This window comes from Nanorana parkeri, unplaced genomic scaffold (genome assembly GCF_000935625.1).
Source record: "Nanorana parkeri isolate BGI_ZX_2015 unplaced genomic scaffold, ASM93562v1 scaffold12, whole genome shotgun sequence".
Taxonomy (NCBI): Eukaryota; Metazoa; Chordata; class Amphibia; order Anura; family Dicroglossidae; genus Nanorana; species Nanorana parkeri.
Genome location: NW_017306280.1, coordinates 1,619,863 through 1,631,516, shown reverse-complemented (window position 1 = coordinate 1,631,516; position 11,654 = coordinate 1,619,863). Strand labels below are relative to the sequence as shown.

General features: G+C 44.0%; 1 protein-coding gene across 1 annotated transcript in view; it reads right to left on the bottom strand.

The window, feature by feature from the left end:
• Nucleotides 1-2,205: 2,205 nt before the first annotated feature.
• Nucleotides 2,206-11,654, bottom strand: part of BRF1 (BRF1, RNA polymerase III transcription initiation factor 90 kDa subunit) — a 295,119-nt gene continuing 285,670 nt past the window's right edge. Inside the window, exon 16 of the mRNA XM_018556478.1 lies at nucleotides 2,206-2,386. Coding sequence (XP_018411980.1) covers nucleotides 2,221-2,386 — 166 coding nt within the window. The 3' untranslated portion in view covers nucleotides 2,206-2,220. The remainder of the gene's footprint in view (nucleotides 2,387-11,654) is intronic.

Below are 11,654 nucleotides of genomic sequence, written 5' to 3'. Positions count from 1 at the left end.
TTGACTCGTGGAGACAGCAGGAGTAAAGAAATCACCTAATTAAAATATGACCTCTTCCTAATTATCTTACCCATCTCCGTCCTGCTGCACATCTAGAATTGTGCCATTTTTGTAATGAGGAAGAATAAAAGTCCTAATGCCTGTCCCTAGGCAGCATATTGAGCACTTTGACGAGTTTAATACTTTTATGTCATTGTCACTGTTTAAAATGCTAAATACCGAAGTTATATAATCATCCTTTAGCTCTGGCAGGAATAAGGCAATTCTTTAATCTGCTGCAGAAGTACTGAAGGGATAGTAAAATCATGCTTCCCGGGGTTGTTTGGCAAGCACATTATGTATGGGTGCTGGCTTAAGATTTGATGCAGGGTTGGTTTCTTAAAGTTTATATCTAAATGGACCTTGCACTAAAAGGAGGATCCTCTTTATTTATTCAGGACACTCACTACCATGCATAAAAAAACTGAAAAAAATGTACACACCATACCGGCCTTAATTCTGGCCTTTAGAGTGCACACCATAATATCACAAGCCTTCCAGGGAGACCCTAGGAATCAAGAGAATCCCAAACCTCATAAGAAAAATACTTTCTAGCACCTCACTTTGATATCCTGGATCCTCATCATTCCCAGGATGTCGCCGGAGGAATCATAACATTATCGTCATCTGGTCACTGCTGGGTTAGGTGAATATATTGACTAACGTGTTTCCCCTTTTTTTTCCTCTATACATTATTGCAGTGTTTGGAATGGGGGTGGAGGTCCTGATTAATGAAGCAGACCTTGCTTTTTTTTAGTGCAAGGTCCACTTTAAGAACTGTGGTATATGACTCCCCTCTCCAATCAGGTTGTAAACTGTACTGAAATGATTGTTATACTTTAGTTCTGAGGGAACCACAACCACCCATCAGAATCCAACTCTATGCTCTTCCACTTTAATTTCTTAGAGAAGGTTTGTGGTTGGTGACTGTTGGCCAACACTGAACCAATAATGGATGACCCCCAAAAGGTGTCTAAGGTGCGTCTAGGACTCGGATGCTGTCCTTTATATATTGACTGCTGCTTAACAAATGAAAGGAAGAATATGGCTGCTGTAAGGAGAATAGAGGAATAAGGAAAACATATTGATCATTAACGTATACCAATCACTTCCACTGCACCTTTACATCCTGTCCAGAGGGAGAAAATGTGGCTGTGCATTTCATTCTTTTAACCGTGCCACTGCTCAGACACTTTCAGGTCCCTTTCACACGAGCTGTTCAGGAGGGGATCGGTGCACAGATCCCCCTCCTGATCGGAGCGGTACAGATCGGATGTTACCGCTGTGACATCTGTGTATGTCCAGTTTTTTTTATTGAGAAAAAAACTGAAATGACGGGACCCCATGTCAATCTCTGGGGAATTGGATGTAAACGGACATTGGATTACCCCTAATCCGGCATGATCAGGTCCGTCGAAACGGAACACTATTCTGTTTGTTTTTCTGGACCTGGCTAGAGTCGGGGGTAAGCAGGTGTAAATGGACGCCCGTCCGTTTATACATGGCTGCCCATAGACTAGCATTAGGCATCCAATTGGGTCCGCCTGAAAAAACGACAGGCGGACCCGTTCGGACCACCTGTGGAAAAGGGGCCTTACACTGCTAGGCCAGAAAGCCACATGGATAGAACTGTAGGAAATGAAAATGGAAACTGTCCATATTTCTGGAGATGTTTGAGATACAATTGTCACCTCTGTGCTCCCCTATTCTAAACAAAGAACTACCGGCAAACAATTTACAGGCATTTCAGAAAGAATCCTCTCTTCAGACTACAGGGGTCTTATAAAAAGGGGTTTATACTGTATATCTATCCGAGCCCCTCCCTCCCCCTCCCAAAAAACAGCCAAATGTGAAGTTTCAAGGTGCATAATTCTGCAGTGTGCATGAATTACATCCTGAATGTCACATCTTGCTGTAAGCATCTGTCAGTAGAACAAGCAGTTATGGGTTATTTCAGTGCTGCCAGACTAATCAAACAGCGGGTATTCTTCATAACTGACCTGAGACTGGCATCTGTGTATCCATATGTGAAATCTCTCACCACGGGGGAGGTAAAATGCCGGTCTCCCGCCGGTATGCATATATATGGAAATGCAGCCATCCCCAGAGAATGCCTTCATTCCTCAATAAAAGTTGTCGATTGATTTGTACAGATGACATTTTTATACAATCTATGTCCCGCTAACTGTAAACAGACGTCCGGGAGGATTTCATAAACAAGTCATGACTGTCTTTTGTTGTGTAGCTGCAACTTACAATGACCTTTCTGGTAGCAAAATGCAATCTGACAGTTACCTGCTCCGTTGCTGCCTTCTTAGCTGGTTGCATAGAAACTAGCGGCCTCATTCTGAAAGACAAAATAGAAAGTGATCAACAGCAGGCCTCGGAATTAATAAAAGATGAAGGAGCAGAACAGTTTCATGAGCACAGATTTTTGTCAGTAAATGTTTTCTTACACCGTCACCACATGAGAAGTATAAAGTGCAATCATCATTTCCCTGCAAAATACACAGTTACAGAGATTTACACTTCAAATACTTAAAGATGAACTCTATCCAATGCCGGCTCCCAGAACATTTGTTAACATGTATAAGTATTTAAAAAAATTCTTCCTCTCTCTCGCCCCCAGCGATTATTTATTATTTTACACAGCCCAGTCACAGCATCTCTAAGACACCATGAATGGGCTGGGTGCCACCCAATGACCAAAGAGGAACCCGAAGTATCAGCACAGATGACTACATTGGGGATGGGGCAAAACTGAGGCCCGGAGATCGATCAGACAGCACTGGAGATGGGCACACTTTTAAAGAACTCCAGGTAAAATTCCTTATTAACCCTTGCAGTGCTTGTTTTTGTCTAGGTTAAAAAAAAATGTATACTCGAACCGAGGAGTCGGCTTCTTCTTAAACTGGTCATTCCAGCCTCTGTCCCCCTCCTCTGCAGCAGTCTAAGGTTCCGTAAATCATTACATTCTATACATAGTGCATAGATGCGAGAACGCTGACCCAAGCATTACCAATATTATAAGAGCACAAGTTCCACAATACCACCTTACCAAAGAAAAACAGAGTCCTACAAAAAAAACATAATAGTTTGCAGTGACAATCCTTTAATCTTCTGCAAAATCTAACTAGAACTTTTTCCATTTATTACATTGAAACTGGATTCTCCCTTTATGGAAGAGAAATCTGTGTATGTGTTGCTGAGGCAAGAAATTCCACGTGTTCACTGGAGGAAAATGAAGAGACTCTGGGATCCTCCTGGGGATGGACAGGCTCTTCCCAGCTTCACCTAACAAGAAAACAGCTAGACTGCTTTTTCACCACATGTCCTGACCTTCACAAGAGCCAGCAGCTGCTGCCAGAGCTGCCATATGGACCGCTCACATCACTGGCTGTCATGGCTACAAGGGATGTCCCCAGCGTTGTGGCAGAGCTGGTGTAATGCAATCAACCCTGTTCTGGGGGCCTACTGCACATCGTACACAGTACACATGTCAACCTGACACTCTGAGGCCTTCTAGAACCACAAATAACAGCAGACCCCCACCAGAGCAGCCCCATCAAATGACAACGTAAGGCAAAACACAAAATTACATTACAAATATGCAAGCTGAACATTGGTTTACATTACTTATTTTGGTGGATGTATTGTTTTAGGAGACAAAATAAGGATCCACATGTTTTGGGCTTGTAGCAAGAATAGTTTCCTGTCATGGTCAAGTTCTTACTTTCTGTGTGTTCAAAACGCCAGAAGTACACTAGCCCTAATCAGCATAAAGGAATTTACCCTTAGATGAGAGTAAGCAATTATAGACTATTACCCTTAGGCCTGGTTCACACTTGGGCGTTTTACAACGCGTTCCTACACTCTGTAAAACGCTCAACATGTGAAAACCAATGATTGCCTATGGGCATGGTTCCCACCTGGGCGTTTTACAGCGCGTAGGAACGCGCTGCAAAACGCCCTACGCCCAAAGAAGTACAGGAGCTTCTTTGGGGCATATTTGCCGCGCGTATCCATTGGGATACAGCCAGGTAGCCCTCGGAATCGCGGTAAAAACGCACGGCACGAAATGCGTGACAAACGCGCATATTCGATATGCCTGGGTGTGAACCCAGCCTTAGTGTTGGGGTTAGGTACTTAAAAATAGCAAGTGCACGTAACCTTATGAGCTTTATCCTGGCTGGACTTCTCTGACATCCATGGTACCCCCTAACAATGATGTGCCATCTTTTCAGCATAGAATTTGATAAAACATGGTATCTGTGTTCAGTGAATGGGGTGCTGATCACAGACACTTGGAGATAAACATGGATGACTAACTTATCCTCCAGGGGGCTTCCATTATTACACTTCTGTTAGTAAACCAAATATGCTCTCTGCTCTTTTAGGACAGCCACTCTCAACCAAAATTAGGGTCCCTCCAGAAGTTGCCAGTGGTTTCTTGAGCACTGGCTCATTGACCTCCCATCTGATGGTATTCAGATCAATGACAGCGACAGTAGTGACGTTTTTAGCTGTCTGTAAGCCTAGCATTCTTCCCACTGACCACCACCGTAAGGAGAATTACTCCCACTGATCACCAATGAAATGGTACATGACCAATGGAACTGACCTCCAATGTAAAGCCATCTCTCTCACTGACCAACTAATGTTATGGGTCACTTCCTCACTGACCACCAATGTCACTTCCTCACTGACCACCAATGTAAGAGGATCCATCAATGGACACCAATGTAACAAGGCATTTGTCCACCAACCACAAATTTAAGGAAATCTGTCTGTTTCTTTTTTTACATTAACATTTTATTTTATATAGTGTCACCTGTATCCTAGGTTTAAAGGATCATTAAAGCCTTACGTGCTTTTGCATATATCTACTGCCAACAAGCAGTAGATATATGCAAAAACATGAAAGAAAAAAAAAAGGAACCAAATAGGTTTAAACTTATCTATGTCTCCGCTGCGCGCTCCCAGCTGAAGATCTGAATTTGCTCGGGCGGTCGCAAAGGATCATGGGGCGGGCGCACACACAGTTCAGATCTTCGGCGTGGAGAAGACACAGGGGGTAAGTCAATGCAGGCAGCCCGTCAGCGTGCACCCGCACAGACTCCGTGTGACAGGTAGAGAGAGGAGTCAGCGCTGGATTAGAGACCGGCACCAGGTCTGGAGCGACTCCTGAAAACTACTGGAAAGAAGAAGATGATCGGATCAAGAGGCATCATTTAAGGTAAGTGCTTAAAGCAGAATTGTTAACTTTTATGTCACTTTAAATCCCATCAAGGTTGCTATCTACACGGTATCCTTATGAATATTCTCTTATAAACCAAAACATCCAGACAGGTCAACTGAATTCATAATGAACTGGCCCCAGTATGAATATGAGTGTGGTAGGGAGCTCCAACTAAGCTCATGGACTGATGTACTCTGTAATGTGCTGAGTAGTATGTTGGTGCAATAACAAATACATATGATTGTTCCTGCATGTATGCATAAATGCATGGCAATGTATTCTTGTGCAGTAAGGCCCCTGTGAAATTATAGGAAAAATGCCCAGAGATCTGCCGAGAACAAATCATATACTTCCACAATGCGGTGCTAAAGTGTAGGCTCCCCGTTCACAAAATCAGCAGCTATGATGTTGGCCCTTGTTTATCAGCAGTGATGGCCTGCTCCATCTTACAGATCTGGCCGGGTTTTGTACTGTACTTCCTCAGAAATACTTCTCTACAATGGGGAATGGCAGCATACCATTATAGAACAAGCCTGCTGGGTGGCAGGGCATTCTGGGGCTTCTAGTACAATAACTGGAGAGGTGAAGGTTGACTATTTTACAAAGAAACAAGGCACCCTATCACTAGTGGGCACGGCCCCTCTACACTAAATGAGAGGCAGATCCTATAATTCTACTTAAGTGACACCCTGCCCCAACTCATACTGGTAATAATTTCCCTTTATCTCACTTACAAAGCGGAATGGGAGAAAAGGATAAAGAAAATGGCTTGCTTGAACAAAGAAAACTTTGACAGTGGGGAATTACTGCTATAATTCTGTAGCTATTATGCTGGGGAAGAAAGTGGATTGTGACAAGGCAGCCGAACAATATGTAAGAAATCTCTTTAAAAAGGGCACTGGGAATTTCTCTACATTCTTACTGTGTGAATGAGTCCATTGTAAGAGGAATATATCGGAGATATTAGAACTCTAATTACACCTTCACCTCATAATAAAGAGTTGCTTTACTCTTCTGTTTGTGTGGCTGACATTTCACACTAGGAGTGCACGTGTGTATATTGTGTGTACACCTAGCAATGGAATGCTGATGATCACAGAAAATTGCCATAGATATGGAAGATACTCCTTTTGTATCTCTTCTGTGCTCCTGACTTCTACAAGTCTGACTGATCATTCCTAGCACTCGTCCTCTGCATGTCACAGCGGAGAAGATCTCAACAAAGCTGAACTCCAGACAGATATAAAAACACAAATTATTGCAGCCTTGTGTTCATTAAGGCCTCATTCACACTGCTTAGAGCCGGCCCGTACAGATCCGTGGGGTGTGCGCGGCCGTATCGGGCCGTTCCCGGGAAGGACAGGAGCTGTGTGTGATTTGTATGCAGCAGCCTGTTCTTCCCTATGGGAGGACGCTGCCGTACGCTCACCTGAACTGCACATCCGTGCGGTTGGGGGTGTCCGTGCTTGGACACAGACAGGATCCACGGATGTGCAGTTCGGGTGAGTGTACGGCGGCGTCCTCCCATAGAGAAGAACAGGCTGCTGCGTACACACAGCACCTGTCCTTCCCGGGAACGGCCAGATACAGCCATGCACGCCCCACAGATCTGTACGGGCGGACTCTCAGCAGTGCGAATGAGGCCTCATACATCATCATATTTTTTTTATTGCAAGCAGTCTAAGTACCTACATTAGCCTCTTGTTATACCCATACAGCAGAGTCCAACTTACGAGAGGGAGCAGCAGCACATGGAGCCAATCAGTCGTGCTACTGTGTTTAATGCTAACAAAGAACATGGTGATAGGATGAGAGAGCTGAGTGACAAAAATATGAGCTCATCAGTGTACTGCTTCTCCTTTCACTGTCCAATCACAGGCTGGGCGAGGAACAAGACCTATAATTAATTAACTGCAGCAGAAAAAAATCAGGTCTCCTGCCCCGCCACAATGGGATGTGATGTGGAGCAAATCAGAACTGGGTAGATAGAAATAAAGGTAAGGTAACACAGTTCCTAAATGTGTATTTTTTGTTTCCTGTGTATTTAGCGGGTTGATGGAAGTTCAGCTTAAAAGGAGAACTATGAGGTGAGTGCTTTTCACTCACCTCATAGTTCTAGCCGACCTGTGACAATGAGACTGTCACAGGTCGGCTCAGTAGATCGTGAGGTGAGCGAACACATACTGGCGTTCACTCACCTCTCGATCCTGTCACGGCTCTCTGCCGTGACAGGGGAGGGGCTGGATTCCCCCCCTCCCCGCTCCGATCCGCCAGCGCTGACCGGACAGGGGCGGGTACAGCTGGCTCTGCCTCTAGATAGGCAGAGCCAGCTGTCACTCACGCAGCTGGGTGGATCCCGGCACAATTGTCGGGATCCGCTTCAGCTGCGGCGTCTCAGTATATTGCGAGCTACAGCTTGCGGTATACTGAGCCTAGGGTGACGGGAGGACGCTAGTTTGTGTCCTCCCGTTACCCTAAGGAGAACTATGGGAAAAAGCCCTGACCCCATGGTTCTCCTTTAAAGTATCAAAATGCAGAGGAAACTTTTTGATAACAGCTTATATGGTGGCTTAGCTGACTTTCAAACTGTTGATGTAAATGGTATTGCTCTCCTCTCTGTAATAGCCATCACTGCTCATTTCAGAGGCTCTCAGTTTCTGATTGCACTGGGACATCATCCAAGGTCAGTATTGTGACTGGCAGCCCTTAGGAAACCTCATACAGAGATATTTTCTAATAAAACGGAACATGATTTCTTCTATACAATGTATCAATCTGGTCTCATCAGTCTTCTTCATTATAACATCCATAATATATAATCTAGTACAAAGATATATAAGTTTCTACTTCAATTGCATATTTAGATCTTAGCTGTGCAGCCTGTGGGGTTCCACGTTCAATATTTGGGGTGCTCAAATTGTGAGCAAGATATAAAAGGAAACATCCGTCAATTGAGAATCACACTTTTAACATCTCGACTCGTGACACAAAGACACTGACTGCAGTAAAACACTGACACAGATTACAACCCTTTTCCTCCTCATACACTTTAAAGAGATCCTGTCACCAACTTTAAAAAATGCAAAATACCACAGATGCAATGGATCTGGTGTGAATGGGGCCTTAAAGCAACTTCAAGGATGTCCGGGGACCCAACATTCTGCAGAGAGAGATGCAGAGCTGCCCTGTAGTGTAGTACAAGACTCCTACCATATGGTACATAACCTGCCACAGATAAACATATACTCTCAAATCATCGAGTACAAGAGAAAACCAGAGGCACCATCCACCTCATCCAGACTGTTCCCTTCTAAAACCTGTCTAAGAAAAAAATGGCAAATAAGAATCTGATTTTTGCTGTGGACAACACCAGCTTTTTTTTTCCCCCCCCAATGCCCAATTGTTGTCAGTCATTCAGTGGCAGTAAAAAGCACAGAAAATCTCAGAATCTCAGACTATAATAACAGTGCGTGCGTGTGTTCCATTGGTCAGCTCTGGTGAATGATTACATTACATACTATAAGTTACTGTACCAGCTGGAAAATGAGTTTGGGGAAAGAATTCACGCTGGGCCCACAGCATTGCAGAACGAGTTCACCACATGCTCCTATACTCCATATAATCACCGCCCGTCACTGCTATAAATGTCTGTAACATGAAATACATTGCACAGAGAGCAATGGGGGAGAATACCTCCAATTACATTTCGCTTGACAAAAAATTCAACTTCAAGCCAGCTTAGCAGTAAAATAAGATCACCCTAAAAATATAGACGCAGCAGCTTTATTGTGAATTAATAAATGTACACACTGTAATTGGCTGCTAAAAAGGTTTCCAACAAAGCTGTAGAATTCCCTTGCTGCCAGCTGCCTCTTGAAACAGAAGTAGGTTGCCTGTCATATACTCATTTCAATACACAGGCATTGCATGAGGAGTTTTACGGGGAAGCTTTTCGGAAGAAATATGGGAGCAGATTCCATGATCCTATCCAGACTGGTTCCCATTAAATGGTGTGAATGGGCATTACCCAAATTTAACTCTGCTCCCTCTATAGCAGGGGTAGGCAAACTCTGGCCCTACAGCTGTGGTGAAACTGCAAGTCCCATCATGCATCTGCCTCTCAGAGTCATGGCTGTGGCTGTCAGTCTTGCAAAGCATAATGGGAGTTGTAGTTGTACCACGGCTGGAGGACCAAAGTTTTCTACCGCAGCTCTAGAGCATGTCCTAGGCATAATTTGTTTTTTTTCCTATCACATTGTTCCTGTGACAAGAAATATCTTCTATTACTCCCTGTGACATCATGCGCCAGGCTTGTCAAATTTTTGCATGGGCAGCTTGCTAGGAGCTCAGTTTCTATCGACATAGGTACACCCCCCAGAACTACATCTCCCAAGAGCCATTTTCCTACACACAGAGTGTGGGCAGGGTCTCTGGGATCAAGGCAGCAGCACTGTTTTTGGGAAAGGAAACAATGTATGTATGTGCGAAAGGGCAGAGAGCAAATAGCTAGAATTCTGTAGTCCAGGAGGTAGCTTGCAATCAACGTGCTAGAAAGGCTGGCTTCTCCAATTTCCTAGCACAGCCCAATCTCTCCTTGCACATCATAGCCCTCTCCTCTTCTAGGAGTGTGTAATTACTGTCTATGCCGATCCAGCTCCTCACACCCTTTTATATTCAAAGGGGAATACAATATACTGCAGTGACAGCTTTGACTCGGCTGGGACTACTCACATCACATTGAAGATGGCAGCGCCCAGCAGCAGTCTCAGGGTGGTGTTGTGGTGCATAAGCAGCTGGTGGGAATTTGTGATGATCTGACAGACAGTTACATCTCTAAGTGACAACAAAGTCTGCCAATCCTCCTAGCCAGGTTACCGAATTCTTGACTCGCACACATGACAAAGAACATTCAGTCTTTCCTGACTGGATGCATTGAGTATTGTCTCACGTATTATCCTAACCCATTCCAGCCATCAATGTACCACTACAGAAAATCAGAGCTGACTAGGCCTCATCCAAGGGCCTCATCCTGCAATACAATATGGGTGGATTTACCTGCACATAACAATCCAGATAAATTGGGCAAATCTTGAATGTATCAGTACTGAATGTGGACTTGGGAGGGGACTCCATAGGAAATACTCATCTTTGCCAAGTTTAGAATGGCAGATGTTACTGAAAGCAGCATTTTACATGAAAGGTGAATGATTCCAGATGTAAGGAAATCATTGAAATGGGCGAATGTGTCAAATAATGACAGAAAACGCACTTTATAAATCAGGCGGAGGATTAGTAAGCGGATATACGGTGAATCTGATACAGAACTTTTTCTACATTGACTGCTAGTGCTCTGTAGATAAATATCCCAGACGACTCTCCTAATTTGGGGGGGTAATGGAGATTACATTTAGAAATGAATCGTGCTCCTCATGTACTTATTATCTTCCATAATGAGATAACAGAGGTCACTGAAAATACTGCAATCATTTAGTCCTCATACTTTATAATTAAAATATTCCCATTAGTGCCAAGTCTCAGGCAGTTGTAAGCTGCTGCATAGTGCACTTTGTTAGTTTGGGAAGTGTCACTTCCCGTCTCGGGTTTTATGGGTTTTTTTTTTCCTATAAAAGGGAATATTTAGTCTTTTTGGTGAATTTTTGTTTTGTCATTGACCAATCTGGCCAAAGTAACAGGTTTTCTCATATGTGTGAAGTGAGGAGATTAAGAGGGGATATGATGTTGATGCATAAAATGTTTGGTGGTGATGGCAACATCAGCAATAAACTTTTTACAGTAAACTCCGTAACATACTCGGTACAGGTACACTTAAAAACAAGATCACACAGGGACTCGTGTACACACACACACAATCACACACAGACACACAAAGGTTGAACTTGATGGACCTGTGTCTTTATTCAACCTCAAACACTATGTAACTATGTGTGTGCTCTGCCCGGCCTCCCTGCTCACATGCTTGAGCGCTCTGCAGATTTGTTCTGACCCAACACTGGGTTGGAAATCACACAGGACTGAGGACCCTCCCCAAATAATGTGACAAGCATTGGGTCTGGTCTCTGAGGCACGAATGCATCATTGTCGAAGGCAGTAGAGAGGAAGAGAAACCAGTGCCACAACATGCAGGATAACTGAGCTTTACTCTGGTGTGTGAACCGGGGAACACAAGAGAAGCCAAGTGTGTGCTCCCTTATTTACCCTAAAACTCACCTGCTTCTGTACCCATAGTGGGCGTAGGACACATTAATTATACAGCAAATATTCTTATCAATGTATAGTCATGATTTAAAAACTTTGTTTCTGTGTGGTGTTTGCAATTATACATGGAGGGGGGGGGGGGGGGGCAACAAAAACAAAC